The sequence below is a fragment of the Saccopteryx bilineata genome, chromosome 4, assembly GCF_036850765.1.
Source record: "Saccopteryx bilineata isolate mSacBil1 chromosome 4, mSacBil1_pri_phased_curated, whole genome shotgun sequence".
Taxonomy (NCBI): Eukaryota; Metazoa; Chordata; class Mammalia; order Chiroptera; family Emballonuridae; genus Saccopteryx; species Saccopteryx bilineata.
Genome location: NC_089493.1, coordinates 174332250 through 174349745, shown reverse-complemented (window position 1 = coordinate 174349745; position 17496 = coordinate 174332250). Strand labels below are relative to the sequence as shown.

Below are 17496 nucleotides of genomic sequence, written 5' to 3'. Positions count from 1 at the left end.
GTTTTCTGACCCCTTGGCCTTGTTCAGCTCAACCTCCCACCCCCAGGCGGAGCCGGGGGAGTCTGCTCGGAGCACTGCCAGGGAAGCAGGCCAGCCAAGCAGCGGGCGGAGGCGCACAGGGATGGGAGGCAGATTACATGTCACTTCATATTAGCCACACCGGCAACTTTCTCCAACCACCCAGAGAGGGGCGAATTAATTGCAAATTTGAAAATAAGCCAAAAGCAAAGATAACACTGAAATAAAAGGAGATTGTATCTCCTTTCCAGCCACAATTGGATCGGAATGCCTTACGGAGGGTCAGGTTTGTATACCTGTGAGGTACATCTCCTCCCCTTCAGTGAACATCTGGTGGCAGCGTACACATCTGGCACAGGTGGGGTGATAGTGCTTCCCTCCTGCCTACGGAAATAAAAAGAAGAAACAGGAGGTCAGGCATGGGGCTGCCGTCCAGCGGGGCAGGCGGGGTTTGAACATTTCCTGGACACATTAGTGTTGCTGGCATTTTCATGGCCCTGAGGTTGGGACAGTCTACCCAGGGGAGTCCAGAACTATCTAGAAGTTCACCCAGGAAACTTAGTAATTCTACACCATGGGTCCCTATGGAAGTTCAGGGGACGTCTCTGGAGACCTGCACTTCTGTTCTTGCAGGAGAAGGGCCCTTTGGAGGCCACCAGCCCCACCTTATTTCCAGATGAGGAAGCCATCTTTCTTTGAGGACATCCCAGCATTTCTCCCAGAGCGGGGCCCTCACTCCGTTGGTACAGCAGGTGGTGTTAAATAGGACACAGGCCCAGGATTTAATAACAATGGATCAATGGAAACAACGGTCTCCTTTTCAGACCTCTATTAATTCTTCATATTTTTTTTTCAAGGAGAAAGTATCAGTTTGGTGCAGCTTGCACTTCCCATCTACCCCAAAGTTCCTGATCTACCATTTTTTTTAAAGAATGAGCACAGGTGCGAGACTTGGAGCCTCCACAAGCAATGGAATCAAGCTAGAACAGTATTTATTTTGGTTACAAGCAATATGGCAAGTGATCCTGGTTTCCTATTGTGTTATATAAGTTTTCTTATACTTAAGTCGAGCCAACTTAAAGACCATTCAAAGTATCGGTTCAGAAAGAGTGTATGAGATTCACAGACAGGACAAAAACAGTGAGAGTGGCAGGCGAAGGACAGACTCGGAGTCCACAGTGGACACACAAAGGGACCCGCTGAGCCAGGGCCTGGTGGGGAGCCTCTGACCCCCAGGCCACCCCTCCCATGACTGTTGTACCTGGGGGCCTCCACCCCTATCCCTAGCTCTCTCTCGTCTGGCCTTGGGGGAGCCCCCTTCCCTGGTCCCACTTTCCTTTCCTACCATTACTTTAAGTAAAAATGAAAATGTTGCAGCTATCGATTCTTCCCTAGGGGAAGAAGTAACGTCAGAGAAGGTTGGGACTCAGGCTTCACTGAAGCCAGTAGCAATGTTGGCGCTAGACTCACGAGGGCCAGTCGCCAGCCCAGTGCTCACTTTTGCGCGAATAGTTCTGACGCTAAACTCCCAGCCAAGAGGCCCTGATGCTCCAGGTCCCTTCCTGGCAGCTCCAGGACTTCTACATGGGAGGGGCCTGGTGCAGCGGCTGGGTCAGAAGGCGGGGCTTGTTTTGAAGGTATATTTTACAGGTTAGGGCAAGGTGTTCTTTGGGGGGGCATGTCTAGGGGAAATTGATGGATATTGGTAGGAATTGTTAAAGCACCCCCTAACCCCTAAGCTGACACTTGGTCTCATGCTAATGAGTTCCAATTCAAAAATTATAATTACATAATGTTGAAGGCTTATTCCAAACCTTTTTTTGGGGGGGAGGGAGTTTGGGCATAGGCTTGCCAATTCTGGAAATATTTGATTTAGTCTAAAAAAGTTAGCAAGAATGTGAAAGGAACAGTTTTTTTTTAAAAGGAATAAAAAAACCCCTCCAATATTCCTTGTTTTAGTCTTGGGTATTTGCATGGCTCCCACCAATGATAAAATGTCATTCTTGGCACCGAAGCAATTGTGTTCAAACTTCAGAAGAAGCCTGCTATTTCCCAAGCTGAGACGCAAGGCACGGACTCTCCCGGACGTGACAGGGATAATTGGTTTAATTAGTAGCCTCTTCCTACTTTGTGTCTCTTTTTCGTTTGGATTATAGACCTGTTTTTCCAGGGTGGCAATAGCATGTTGGCAAAACTGAAGCTTGGCATCTTCCTAGTGTCATGCAACCTCCACCCAGCCCCAGCTGAAAGGCTCCGTGCCCATCTCAGCACCCTGGCGGGGGAGGGGGGGAACGTTGCAAACAACTTGAGCAGGGGAGGGAGGAAAGGAGGCGGGGGTAGGAGGCCAAGGCAGCTGGAACCAGCCTAAGGGAAACCAAGTCCATGAGATAAGATGAGATATCCTGTCCGTTAACAAACTGAAGTCAGGAAAATAGTGAAGAACCATGGCAAAGATTTAGCACCTGAAAAATGGGGCCATAATGGAGAGAACGAAGAACCACACACAAGATTAGGAGAAACAGTGCATGGGCGCCAGGAATGTGGTTCTCCTCGGCGAGGATACATGCCTGGAAGGAAGGCATGTGCCTGGTGCTCATCATACTCAGCTCTGTCACTGAAGGGGGACTGCGGGGTGGCCTGGGGAGGGGATGGGAAGGGGAAATGGGATCTAATTAAGTGCCTATTGTGTACCTGGCAGTGTGGTGGGCTCTGTAGTGGGCAGCTGTTATTTTTGCTTGGCCAACATCCTTCCTCCTCCTTCCAGAAATAGCATCAAGCCTTTCCTGGGTGGGACTTCCCATTCCCCATGTCAGTCCACGTGGCTGCATAGGGCTGACCTCACCAGTCGCGTATTCTAGGTCTGGTCCCAGGCACTGGTTTAGTGATGAGCCTGAGGTTGTTTAGAAAGAGTCAGTCCCAGGATGTTTGTTGAGCTATTAGAAAAGAGAAGCTCTCCTTCCACTGGGGATGCTGACTGATCGCAAGGATGTAAGCCTGGAGCAGCTGGTGTCCAGCCTCCCCATCACAAAGGAGAGCCTTCCTGAGAATAAAGCCAACACAGAAGAAAGTGGAGCCAACATGGCGAGATATCCTGAATGCACTTGGCTGAGCCCTGGATCCCGCTGTGCCTGAAGCCAATTACTCCTGGGCTCTTTATTATTATAGGAGCGATACATTTCTTTTTGGCCATTTGAATATAGTTTCTGCGCTTGTAACCAAAAACGTCCTGACTAACTATAAAGGAAAATCATGCTTCTGTGTGCCTCCTTAATCCTCACACTACTACCACACTCATAGCGCTTCTGACACAAGACATGTGCGGTTTCCTTTTCCTCCATCAAGCAATTCTCTGTGACATCAATTGGGTATCCTAGAATTTAACTCAGTTCTGACGCTAACCACAAGGAGCGAGTGTCAGACCCCACAGGGTAAGGCCTATCCCTCCCCCTACCCAACACACACTTCAGATACCATTCTCAAGTCCCAGGATGTCACCTGTACTTCTGATTGACTGGCTATAAATAGGGGTTCTCACGGCCCCTGACTTGGGTTTTATAATTTGCTGGAATGGCTCACAGAACTGAGGGGAATATTTATGCTTACCAACCTATTATAAAAGGATGTAATGAAGGACACAGGTGGACATCCAGATGGAAGGGACGCATAAGGGCAAGGTGTGTGGGCGGAGGGGAGGAGCTTCCGTGCCCTCTTGCAGTGTACCGCCCTCCGGGGCTCCACGTGCTTGCCAGCCTGGAAGCTCGCTCTACCCTGTACTTTTGGTACATTGGAGGCTTCGCTACCTAGGCATCATCAGTGAGTTAGTGATGATTAACTCAGTCTCCAGAACCTCTCCCCTTCTGGGTGGATGTGGGATGAGGCTGAGTTCTAAGTGTCTTCTCACGGCTTACTTAGTCTTTCTGGTGTCCGGCCCCCAACCTGGGAGCCCACCAAGCGTCCAAGGGATTTTATGAGATGTCAAGAATCAGAGTCAAAGACCAAATATTAGAACAAAAGATGCTAAACACATCCATTATGTTAGTGTGAAATAAAAAAAAAATTCTATTAGGAGTTAAATAACAGTTGCATTCTCCATTGATGGACAAAGGCTCTAAGATTCAGAAAAAGTGACGTGATTAAGGTTTCATGGCTAGATGCGGTAAAATTGGGAGCCAGGTCCGTTCCACGCCAGCCGTGTATTTTTCATGACACAACGTGGCTTCAAAGACCCAAGTGGCTGGGAGCTGTGGGCAGCAGTGTGGGACAGAGGAGCCTGGAGTCCTCGCTTTTGCTCCCTCTTTCCTGTAAATACTGCACATGACCTTGAATAAGCATCACGTGCCTTGGGGCTCACTTTTCTCATCTGTAAAACGGGGAGGGTGAACTAGTTGATTGCTAAACGTCTCTTCCAGCTCTAGGAAAAAAAGAAACCAATATGCCCAAGATGCTAATGGAGGCTTGCACAAATGGAATCAATTGAAAAGCAGTTACAACAGCTTCCAGAGAAGAGAAGGCTCCCACAGTGCTAACAGTAACGGGCAGGGAAAGACGGTCGGCCACCACTGACACAGTTTCAGAGCAGCTTGGAAATGCTGGGACAAATTCCCATTTGCAGCCCTGCGTGTAATCAAAGATTTCCTCCCCCCCTCTTCTCGAAAGAGAAGTCTGCTTTTATGATCTCCCATCTCACTGACCCTTGACCCCACTACAATCGGGACGCCTCTCCCACACAATCCTGCAGACCCGACAAATGGTTCTGCTGCAGGTGACTTTCTCCACACCCCACCGCCTCACAGCCCACGCAGCCCTTACCTGCCCTGCGGACTCGGACCGCCACGCTGACCTCGCATCTTTTCTGAAGGGCTGGCCTCTCACTGCCCCTGCCCTGTTCACCCCTCACCCCGACTGCTCTTCCTCTTTCTCTGATAACTCCTCAGTTCCCTCCTGCCACCTGTAAGCAGCTAACCCCCGAGGTTGCCTTCAGCCCACTCTCCTCCCCACCCCCTCTCTGAAATCCTGATGGCCCCCATGGTGCTGGCTATTATTCAAATCCTAGCATTTTTTATATTGGTCCCTCCAGGCCTGAACTTGTCTCTGAGCTCTGATGCATATTGCTGGCTGCCCTCTTGAAGCCATGCTGGAATTTCCATCACAACCTGTCCCGAACGAACTCACCGTGTTTCTGCCCAGATCAGCTTCCTTCCCAGCCACCCCTACTTCTGCAGAGGGCAACACCAGAATTCGGGCCTGACACTTTGGTCCAACCATTGGCCTCTTCTCCTTCAATTTTCATGTCTACCCATAGCCTCCCCGTTGCAGAGCTATTGGAAATCAACTTCTATAATCTCAGAGACAGGGAGGTGGATGTTTCCACTGCCACTGGGCCTCTTGAGTCCTTCTCTTCCCACAGGGCCAGGGCTCCTCGCTCGTCTCCCACGTCCGGTTTCTTTCCTTCAGCTTTAGCCCATGTACCTCTGTTGTCTCTCTACAGGTCTCTTCCGCTAGGTCTGTCCACAGCCTCCTGTTGCCAGGTGCATCACATGCGAACCCCTCACCCCGGCACCACCTTGGAAACCCGGGCCCAGTACCCGACCTGCACTCGTTTCAGGCCTTATCTTCCGTGTTGCACTCCTCGGCTCCCTGGAAATGCTGAATACTTTATCAGCTCTGCGCATCTGTTTAGCTTATTCTCTCTGACGCCCTATCGTCTTTTATAAACATAATCCTACCACGTTGCTCCTTGGGTTAAAGCTCTCTACTGGCTTCCCATGGTATTTACTGTAAAATCCGAACTCCTACACAGCCCTCTATAATGTGCCCTGAATGACACATGCCACCTTCCTCTGGCTCCGGTTTATATAATTCAGCCACACTGGTCTTTTCCTCTGTTTCCTGAGTGGGCCAAGCTCATCTTCCTTTAGCTCGCCATGGGACAGTCTCCTCATCCTCAGGCCTCAGCTTCAGAGCATCTCCTCAGAGATGTCCTTTCCTGGTCCCTCTCCTGCTGAGCCCAGATGTGGCTGCAGAATCCTTCTTAACACAGTACTGACTCCAGATAGCCACAGTCAACTGGCCAGATTTCTCAGAATGAGCGGGCCTGCCCACAAGATAGACCCAGTATGCTGTCCCCCAGCCACTGTCAGATGGGGAGACTGAGGTCTGGAAAGGCAAAGATACTCACTCCCTATCTGAAACTGAGTTAGCAGCTTGGTAAACATTAGGACCCAACTTTTCCCGCTCTTAGGCTGTTTTTCCTTTACACCGAACTCTTCCTTGTTTCTTTTTTTTTTTTTTTTTTATAATTTTATTTATTTATTTATTTTATTTATTTATTCATTTTAGAAAGGAGAGAGAGAGAGGGAGAGAAGAGAGAGACAGAGAGAGAGAAGGGGGAGGAGCAGGAAGCATCAACTCCCATATGTGCCTTGACCAGGCAAGCCCAGGGTTTCAAACCGGCGACCTCAGCATTTCCAGGTCGACGCTTTATCCACTGCGCCACCACAGGTCAGGCTCTTCCTTGTTTCTAACAACTCAAAGTAGGTGGTCCCAAAGCAGAGATGGCCTCCTGGGTTCACAGGTGTGGGGAGGACGGCCAGGGAGGCCTGTGTCCAGGGGGCTCAGCAAGGGGGCTGCAGCTTATTTCTCACTGGCAGAGCAAGCTGTGCGTTAGAGGCAGAGGAGAGCTGTTGCCATGGCGATGGACCAGCCAGAGAAGGGCTTAGGGAGCAGGTTGCTAGACAAGCTGGTTCTTAAATCAGCACATTTACTAAGTGCTTAAAAAAAAAAAAACAACCACCACCGGTTTCCATTCTCTAGCAGGGTTGGGAAGAAAAGCCTAATTATTACTCCACCGTAATCTACTTGGGTCTGATAGATCACTGATATTCCCATCACAGCATTTCTGAGCCAGGAGTAATTTTGTCTGGTTTCTCATTTTGGGGGTTCCCAGAGAGGCAAGGTTATCTGCTCAAGGTCAAGTAGCAAGCCACTCTGGGGAAGAGGAAGCAGGGGAGGTGGAGGCTGTGGAAGAAGGGGGTGGGGTGACTTTCTCCATCCTCAGTGATGACTCTTTGGAGTCACAGGCCTTCCTCGTCAAACATCTTCACAGTTATTTGTACCCACTCACCTCCAAGACCCTGCCGCTGATGTATCGGTCACACGTCTCGCATTTAATGCCAAACTGGGAGTGGTAGTCGGACTCGCAGTACGGAACGCCATCCCTGCAAGAGGAAATCCACACAGGAAGAGGAAGTTGGGGATCTGGGGGGGTGGTCACGTGGAGGTTCCAGGACCTGTAGCCGACGGGGAATGGGCCCAAATTGGAAGCACTGGAGGAGCTTGTTAAAAATGAAAACTCCTTAGGTCTTGGCTGGGAAGCTCAGTTGGTTAGACCAGTGGTCCCCAACCTTTTTTGGGCCACAGACCGGTTTAATGTCAGAAAATATTTTCACGGACCAGCCTTTAGGGTGGGACGGATAAATTTATCACGTGACTGAGACAAGCGTCAAGAGTGAGTCTTAGCCCTGGCCAGTTGGCTCAGCGGTAGAGCGTCGGCCTGGCGTGCAGGGGACCCGGGTTCGATTTCTGGCCAGGGCACATAGGAGAAGCGCCCATTTGCTTCTCCACCCCCCCCTCCTTCCTCTCTGTCTCTCTCTTCCCCTCCCGCAGCCAAAGCTCCATTGGAACAAAGATGGCCTGGGCGCTGGGGATGGCTCCTTGACCTCTGCCCCAGGCGCTAGAGTGGCTCTGGTCGCGGCAGAGCGATGCCCTGGAGGGGCAGAGCTTCGCCTCTGGTGGGCGTGCCGGGTGGATCCCGGTCGGGCGCATGAGGGAGTCTGTCTGACTGTCTCTCCCCATTTCCAGCTTCAGAAAAGAAAAGAAAAAAAAAAAAAAAAAAGAGTGAGTCTTAGACGGATGTAACAGAGGGACTCTGGTCATTTTTAAAAAATAAAACATCACTCAGACTTAAATATAAATAAAACGGAAATAATGTAAGTTATTTATTCTTTCTCTGCGGTCCAGTACCAAATGGCCCACGGACTGGTACCGGTTCGTGGCCCAGGGTTTGGGGACCACTGGGTTAGAGCATCGTCCCAATATGCCAAGGTTGAGGGTTGGATTCCTGGTCAGGGCACATACAAGGATCAACCAATGAATGCATAAATAAGTGGAACAACAAATCAATGTTTTTATCTTTCTTGCTCTCTCTCACACCCTTCCTCTCTCCAAACATGCAAGCAAGCAAGCAAGCAAACAAACAAACAAACAAAAATGCAAACTGCCAGACATTCCTCAGATCTGTGGAATCAGAGAATCTGCATCCTCACAAACTCGGAGCACATCTGGGAAGCACTGGTCAGCTGCTGGCCTGATGTTCCTATACTCTCCTTCTTCCCCCTCCGACAGGCTCTCCAGACCCAGTCTCTTCCCGTTACCCCAAAAGGCTCTTTTAAAAAAAAGTATTTTAAAATATATTAAGAGTTATTTAGTCTAGATAATATTTGCCCTTGGCACATTACAAAGGCATAAAGGGAAGTAAGTCTTCACCCTCCTACCAGCCCCTCCCAGTTTCTCTTCCAGGAAAACCAGGAGACAATCAATGTGATCAATTCTTTGCATATCCTTCAGGGCTCCTCTTCTAATTAAAATTTTCACCAGTGGTGAAAGAACCATCTGACTGTGTTCCTGGATCAGTAGATAACAGGAACCTCTCCCGACCGCCCCCTCCGTTTTTGCCCAGTGCGTGTAACTTACCAGGCAGTAATAAGACTGTTGTTATTCTTACCCCCCCCACCCCCCACTAATAGCCACTGACATTCATTGCTTGGCTGCGGCCGGGCCTCTGACGGTGTTTTATATAGAGTATTTCCTTTGGTCCTTAAGGCAATCCTAGGAGGTCGGAACTGTCGGTTCCCCCACACAGTAGGTGATCCAGCTCATTGTACCTAGAACTGAATTCATACCCAGGCGGTCGGGATTCTCATCCAGATTTTTGTGAGGATAAAGGACACGGCTCCAGTTTGTCCTAGGACTCAGCAAAACGCTGGCCTCCAGTGAGCACTTGGCAAAGGCAGGCAGAGAAACCCCTATGGTTGATGAGAGAGGGGTCTTCAAGGAGGATGTGTGGGGCTCAGCTATCAAGGGCCAACATGGAGGTAGTTGGGAACATCAGAGCGCTCAGTTCAGCTCTGGACCCTGCCTAGTGCTAAGGATTAGATCTGATGGCATCTCTCGGAAGTGCTGACGACATCTGTCCTTTTGAGTGTAACAGAACTGGCTCACAAACATAAACACCTAAGGGACAGGCATATCATTGTTCTTTATCCAGGTTGTTGCCCTGTTGGGATGCTGGGAGCCCACCCTGGCAGCAGGGCAGGCAGTGAGTTCCTGAGGGAGAGGCAGCATTGAGGGCTGACACCCAGCAAAGCCTGGCAGGGAGACTGTGAGAGCATGAAACAAGCATCCCCCAACCCTCCACAGTCTATGGGTGTGGGAGGCTGACTCTGCCGGGGGACAGTCATTTGTCAGGAGGGAGGAATAGTGAGCCAGCCCAATCTGGGTAAAAATGCCAACACCACCTCATTTGGACCCATGGGTTAGTAAGACCTTTGGGAATTTGAAATATCCATGATTCTAAAAAGAAACAGAATGTAAAATTAATATTTACTAGGTAGTTCTTAGGTATAAAGCACAGATTGCTGGGCCTTTATACAATACAAAGCTGTGTGGTAGGTCATCTCCTTATCCCCATTTTTATAAATGAAGAGACTGAGGCTCAAAGAAATTAAGTGTCTTGCCAAGGTCATGTAGGCTGGGCTTCTAAATGGGCATCAGTGCCAGAGCCAGTGCTTCTGAGCATCCACCACTCCGCTGGCAGATGGTTGAAGAGCCCAGAGCCAGGCTGCAGAGGACCCAGGTGTGGTGGGCAGCTCAGGCTGGGCCTTCCTGAGAGGGGCTCAGAGCAAACCCTTCTTCACCCGGAGAGTTCTGACTTAGCTCCCAGACTCAAGGACTACTGGCTGGCGACTAACTCACTAAGGGCACTCCTTGCTTGGCAAGCACAAAGGGGAATGTTAAAATCCTACTCCTATGGCATTTCGTTTGGTCTCAGTGACGCGACCTCAGTTCACCTCTGCAGCTGCAGACACCCTGCTGTACCTGTTCACGCGCCTGAGCCCCAGAAAACAGGACAGATGTGTCCCACATCTCCCTACCCTTGCCTAGGCCAGGTATCCTGCCTAGAAGTTTTCCTTCTTTGTATTTTCAAAAATTTCCCCCCTTTCTAAGGTTCAGTTTAAATGTCAGCATCTTTCACGAAACTCTCACAGATTCCAGATTCCAGTTCTTATTAATTAGAAGAGATCCCTCCTTTCCCTGAATCTTCCCAGCCCTTCTCTTGGACTTCTGACACTGACCTGTGCTGTCCGGCCAGCATGTCTCCTTTTCTGCTGGTAGCAGTACCTGGCCACCCCTCTTCCTTGCAGTTACTGTGGGCCACAGAGGGCTGCTCTCCGGCTCTATTGGGGGGGGGGGCGGTCCACATCCTCCTGGCCAGTGATTGGTTTAGGAATGGGTGTGTAACCCAAGGATGGCCAATCAGAGGCAACTGTGGGACTTTTGCTGGAGTTCTTAGGAAAGAGACCTCTCTCTCTGCTGGGCTTGCTAAGCTGATGGGGGGAAATTAGAGTTGCTGGTGGTCATCTTACTAGTTGGGAGAGCCTGGTTGAAAATGAATTCAACACAGAGGAGAACAGAGCTGGGAGAGAAAGAGAGAGAAAGAGAGAGAGAGAGAGGGAGGAGAAAGAGAGACTTCTAAAGTGCTGATGACATCTCTTTAAGCCCCTGGACTCAGCCATGCTGCCAGCCAGTACGCTTCTGGCCTTCCCATTCCTATGACTCAGTAAACTTCCATTTTTGCTTTTAAGTGAATTTGAATTGGGTTTTCTGTCACTTATGATCAAAGAGGTCTTAAGGAATAAAACGACTCTTGAGCTCCCTATCATATAGCTCCCGGGGTCATGATTTTTTATGTATACAGCTTACTTCCCTTATTAGACTCTTAACTTTCTTAACAGTGGAAACCATGTGCGCTGCACTCAACATGCTCGCTGTGCCCCAGCATCGGGCCAGTGAGTGGTACCCAGGAGGCACCTGGGGTCATCAAATGTCAGGGTTGTGGGTGTCGGCAGCCATCATTTCTTTTTGGTACTTAAGTATATAAATGCAGTCACTATGCCTGGCAGGAAGGGGGTTGTCTAGTTTTGCGGATCACAGGTCATTAAAAGGTGGGTCCTCTTTCTAAATCTGTGTGCCCACCATCTGCTCATATCTCTATTAAATTCATTCAACAACTATATTATTGATTACGGGTTGGGCACTGTGTTAAAGGTGGCAGTGTATAAAACAAAGTCGCCACCCTGGTGAGGACAGACATTAAATATTATCACCGGAGCAAGTTACTTACTCCCCCAAGCTTCAGTTTTCACAGCTTTTAAAATGGGGATAAATAACTCAAGAGTGTAGTTCTGGGTTTTACTGTGATCATCTATACATAACAGTTAGTATGTTCCTTGTATATAATACAAACTCTGTAAATGGTAGCTACTATTATTGTCATTACTGAAAAGTTAGCATGGATAAATAACTGCAAATGGTGTTGGCCTGGGTGAAAGACACAAAGAGGGCATCATGAGGGCCAGTACTGGGGACCGGAGGTGGTACGAGATGGTGTGAGGCCCCCTCTGAGGAGAGGGTGGGACCCGAGACCAGGGGAAGGGGGCGAGCACGTGAAGAAGGGAGGAGAGCATCGGGCAAAGGACACACGGTGGGGAGCAGGGGGATGAGAAGAGGATGGAAGTGAAGGGAGAAGCTACTGGAGACTCAGGCGAGTGCCAGATAGGGTGGCCTGGAAGAGTGCGGGGGCCCGAGGAGCCGGGGCGGGAGGGCAGGGAGACCCACTTGCTGATGTACTCCCCGGTGAGGATGACGCTGCAGGTCTGGCATTTGAAACAGCTGACGTGCCACTGCTTGTCCAGTGCCAGCAGCGACTGGCCGTGCTTGATCTCCTCCTTGCACCCAGCACAGTCTGCAAACACAAGAGCACGCTGCTGAGCAAAGCAGCCTGGGCCCCTGAGCCCAGGTCAAGGGTGCCTCTCTGTGAATACGTGTGCCCACCACGGCTCCCACCCTGGCACGGGCACCTGTCCGGAGCTCTACTGGGTGCGAGAAAAGGCCATGGGAGCCCTGTCTGCTCGACAGTAGTCTGAGGGAGAAAGAAAAACCTCCCAGGGATCCTCCAGAAAGCTCCCTGCTTGTCATCCTGACCACTGTTCATCCAAAGAGGACCCTGCACTGCCTGGCCTGCTCTCCAGTAGCTTACGAAGCTCCTGCTACCTCCTGCGACCTGGGACCTGCAGCACCAGCGCCACCTGCAGCCTGCACACGTGCCAGCGGCAGTGAAGGCCCCCCCAGACCTACAGCATTCTACCAAGGTCTTGGCTGCAGTCAAGTCTGAGGCGCACTGCTCCAGGGGATAAGCTTAGCATCTAGTTTTTCTCTCCCTTCGGCTGTTCGCTCAATGGCAAGGGCCTGGTTTGTGTTTCGTGGTTAAATCTATTCTCTTGTCTAGCACCACGCTTGGCATGAGTGTGAACGAGCAGGCCTTACACTGCTCAGGCGAGGGATAGAATTGACCATGCCTGCCCTCTCCCCAGTGTGCTCCTGTACCAAACATTCGCCTCCCCAAGCAGCAAGGATTAAAAAGGAGACTGTCCCAAACCAGAAGGGTGCCCTCACTCTCCATCCCCATCACTCTGGAATGTGTTCTGGGGCCAAAGAATGGGGGAGGGAGAGCCAGCGGCTGCCTGTTGCTCCTCCCGTGTCTGGGGAGGGGCAGGAAATGGAGCCAGCATCCAAAAAACTTGGGAGATGCTGGGAACTGGGGCCTCGCTGACCGGATGGCCCGCTCTGGAGCAGGAAAGGGTCATGGGGCAAAGGGTACCAGAGGACAAGCCTCCCTTTTGGCGCCACGAGACAAACGCACACTCGGAGCAGTGGGGAGAAAGAAAACTGCACACCGCGTGGGGAGAGCCCGGCTGGAGGCCCTCCCGTCCAGCTGGGGGCCCGTCCTGGGAGAGAAGATGATGAGTCCGCACATCGAGCGAGCGGGGTGCCCCTGCAGGCTTGGGAGGCCTGTGCCCTGATGAAGTGTTGACCGAGGCAGCTCCCACAGTCCCCGCCTCTTGGCTACTTAGCACCTTTCTAGCATCTCTTAGCTCAGGCTGGGGCAGGCACTTCTCCGACTGCAAAATGCTTCAAGTCCCCAGGCTTTCAGATGGGGACTGGGGAAATATTTTGGGGTTTATTTTTTCCTTCCTTTTCTCCTGGGATAAACTACCCCCCTCCCCCATTGCAATAATCACAGGCTTCAGAATGTAACAGTTTAGAGAGGTTAGGCACCTCCTTCCTTCTGACAGCCGGGAGTCTGGAGTGACTTGCCCATGCTTGGCATAGAAGAACTTGAAGGTTCAGGTGTCGGTCTAGCTTTTCAGGCCACAAATACCGCACTTGTGTCTCCACGGGCCTCCCCAATAGGGTAAATAATTCCACAGGGGCATAGAATTCACAGAGCAGTTGGTCACAGTCTCACCCAATGCAGGAATCTGCAGCATTTTGACAGGGGGGCACCATCCTCTGCTTAGTCACCTCCAGGGATGGCAGCTCACTCCTTCTGAGGAAGTCTACTTTGTCTTTGGACAAGCAGGAATTTTAGGACTGCCTTCTTTATATGGAGCCGAGACCCGACTCCTTGTGAGACCTCCCATTTTATGCAATCAGGAATAATCGACCTCTTTTTCCACTTGAAGGACATTTCCTTCAAGTATTTAAAGACAACTACAGTTTCTCTCTTATTCTTCATTTCTTAAACTTTGCTTTTCCTTGCTTGAAATGGTCATCCACTGATCAAATTCACTTGTGGTTCCATGGACATAGGCGTGTTATTGGCCAACAACACAATTCTCTCCCTGTCCAGTAATACTTCGTGCTTTCATGGCCAAATCCTAAGAATGAGTCTCATTTCTGTAAGTTGTAGTGATCTAAGTGGGATGAACTTAGCACTCTGAGTTAAAATTTGGGAGGTAGTATGTATAGTGGTTAGAGGTTGAGCTGAGAGTTTAGAGTGAGGGGTAAGAGGCTGGCGGTGGGGAGCAGTGAACCCCAGCTCCCCCACTTGCTAGTTCTGTGACTGCCAGGCCCCAGCTTCCTCATCTGAGTGTCTTCCTTATAAGACTGGTGTGAGGAGGACTTGAAATCGGGCCCACAAGGACTGAGCACTGTGTGTGGCACGTATGAGCCCAACGTGCGGTTGCCGTCATAATTATTTCACGTTCTCCTGTTTTTAACCCATATTCTCTGCATTCTCCAATCTCAGACCTGAGGCCAGAAGCAATCTCCCTGTGGTGGGGAAGGCCTACTGACCCCTCCTGAGAACTCTGGGACATCTTTTCCATGCGGTTTTTCCTTTCATGTTTGACTGCTGGTCCGCCATTGTTCTGGCTTCATGTTTATCAGAACCCTTCCCCCCACCTTTCTTCCTCCTTTCACTCTAGGCCCCTGGTGGGGCCGCAGGCACCCCCCCATCCTGGAGCCTGTAAGTCTCCTGTCACGACCACACCCTGTCCCTCGTTGGTTTCTGCAGAGCCAGCTGTCCACTCCTCACACGGTCCTCTCTATCCTGAAATGACAGCCCTCAGCTGGCAGAAGGTCTGATGACTCTGCCTGTTCCTCCCAAACCTCTCCATTTACTGAGGTCTCTATGGACCCCAGGCAGCCATTTTTAGTTTTGTTTTTTTTAACTGTTTCCAATTTATTTCACTCAGATCAGCAAAAATGAGTGAGTTCTGTGAGTCATAGCAGGCTCCCCACCTTGTTTTAGGCAATGAACCCAGAGGCAGACCGCTTCCCAATCCGCACATCATGTCTTTGGTAGAGGATGTCAGGGAATAGGCTCCAGGGCCAGACTGCCTGGGCTCACATCCCAGTTCCGTTACTTCCTGCCTATGTGACTCTGGGCAAGTCATTTATGCTCTGTGAGCCTCATTTCTGTCATCTATAAAACAATTACTCTTATCTCTCTAATAGAGTTGGAATGATTAAATGAGATATTATATGTAAAAAACTTAGCCTGTTGCTTGACAATAGTAATAGTCAATGTTAGCTGTGGTGATGGTTGTCATGGTGATGGTGATGGGGATGACAGTGATGCTGTCACTGCTGCTGACTCTTGTCAGTGAGGAAACCTGTCTTCTTCCTATGGAAAGTCACATGATTTTTTTCTCTTAACAGTTCCTGAGTATTCTTCTTGACCTCTTTTGAGTACTATACTGCTATTGGGCCTTTATTCACCATCCAGAGAAGAAACTTCGGATTCCCGTAGATCAAAAATACCCCACGGTGTTGCCCTGGCCAGGTAGCTTAGTTGGTTAGAGCACTGTGCTGATGCGTCAAAGTTGCGGGTTCGATCCCCAGTCAGGGCACATAAAAGGATCAAACAATGAATGCCTAAGTTAAGTGGAACAACAAATTGATGTTCTTCTCTCTCTCTCCCTTCTTCTCTCTAAAATCAATAAATAAAAATTAAAAATAAATAAGTGAAAAAATACGCCACATTTTTCTTCCTTTTTCCTTTTCCACGATACGTTCCTCATCTTAGCGCTCTCTAGAAGCGGGTTTTGGTTCTCTCTGTCCTTTGGGAACTCAGCAGACCTTCCCACATTCCCTCTGGTCATTTGCAGCACGGACAGTGATGACCTCCACGCAGAGAACACCTCTGTGAAATATGTCTGCAGATCCACAGATTGATGTCTTGACTTCGTGAGAGACAAGATGAGCGACAGTCCTGGGTCCCCCCCACCCCCCCACCGCCCAGGAGAGCTGCCCCTATGCTCACTTGCTTCCCATCATTCATTCGTCCTCACCATCCTCTGCCTCCTGATTTGCAGAATAATGGTGGAGACATCGAGCAGCCTCTCCGTGAGGACACACTCACATGCAAGACTCCCACACTCAGCTGAAGAGTCTCTCAGGCGAGATCCAATGCACACAGTAACACAAGCTGAGGGAAATAACCAGAGATTCAGGAACCTTCTTCCCCGTTCTCCTTTGATGCGCTTTCTAGATTCAATCTCCACGTCAACAGCATACCTCACTTTATAGTTAGAGAGCATAACACACCATGAAGTATGCTAGTCTGATTCCTGTGTACTAACACATTTGCTTTCTACAAAGCTGGGTGAACTGAGCCTCAGGGAGGCTATATAGCTGCTTTGCATCACACAGATGATTGGCAGGCCCCCGACTCCCAGCTCCCCTCTCTCTACTGCCTCACAAGTGGTTGCACTGGTCTCCGGGGACCACGGCAGCATCCGTCCCAGGGTCACAGTCCTGCATCCCAGCATCCCGGCATCTCAGCCTTGCTGTCATTCTGCATGATGCTTTCCAGGAGTCATGGAAGATAACGGTGTGTGCACTCGGCCACCTTGAGATGGAAACCTGCTCAGAGCAGCACACTGTTCTTGAGCCTCATCAAGGACATCCACAGGAGGGCTAAACATTCCGCAACCAGATCCGATTTGACTGAGAGGAAGGGCGGGCGAGGGAGGGAGCCTTCCCATGGTCTTTCTCCCCAGCGCGCCACTCTGGGAGGACCTAATGGAGCCCCTGGGAGTGAGCCCTGTTGACTCGGGGTGTTCTGTGCTGCCCACCTTGGGAGGAGGCAGCCCTGGCGTGCTGGCTCTGCTGGTGCGATGGCTGACAGCCCCCCGCACCAGCATCACTTTGCCGCACAGGAGGCTAATGGGTTTTCATTGATTCTGTCGATAAGGTCAGCGAGTGTCCTGTAACACGAGAGCACCGCAGAGCCTAGCGTGGTTTCCTGAGATACAGGGGGCCAGCTCCACGTGTGTATGTGTGGGTGCACACCATCAGCAGCCTGACAAGGGTGTCTGGGAACAGTGGTGTAGCCATCTCACTGCCAGACATACTTGAATGGAACGGACATTCCACAAATTAGAATGCCTCTTCCCAAGTACACTCCTGATCTTCAGCCTACCCCTAAATGACAACATGTAATGTTTACTATAGTGTGGCAGATGTCCCCCTCATCCCTAGACAGTGATCCTTAGTTTTAGGAACAGCAGATGAATTACCCAGGAAGCTTATTAAGAGTGAAGATCTCTAGGTTCCATTCCTGTAAGTTCAGAGGGGGCCTGGGAATCTGTATCCTACCAGCTCTGCAGGGCAGCTGACGGAATGGTCCAAGAACACACTCTAAGACACCAGCGCGGCCCTTGTGGTTTGCTCCCATACATTCTCTTCTGTAAGACATGCCTGAGTGCTGATTTTTAGTGGAGTTTGTAAAAATGGAGAGCCACTAGCAGCAACATTCTAGGTCAGCTCTGTTCGGGGGCCCACGGGAGTGTG

General features: G+C 50.3%; 1 protein-coding gene across 3 annotated transcripts in view; it reads right to left on the bottom strand.

The window, feature by feature from the left end:
* The window catches only part of ABLIM3 (actin binding LIM protein family member 3), a 107800-nt gene that overhangs the window by 40623 nt on the left and 49681 nt on the right, over positions 1–17496 (bottom strand). For all 3 annotated transcript variants that reach the window (XM_066272956.1, XM_066272954.1, XM_066272955.1), the window contains exons 6-8: positions 11974–12100; positions 7142–7235; positions 315–402 (exon numbers count right to left, since the gene is read on the bottom strand). In XM_066272956.1, coding sequence (XP_066129053.1) covers positions 315–402; positions 7142–7235; positions 11974–12100 — 309 coding nt within the window. The remainder of the gene's footprint in view (positions 1–314; positions 403–7141; positions 7236–11973; positions 12101–17496) is intronic.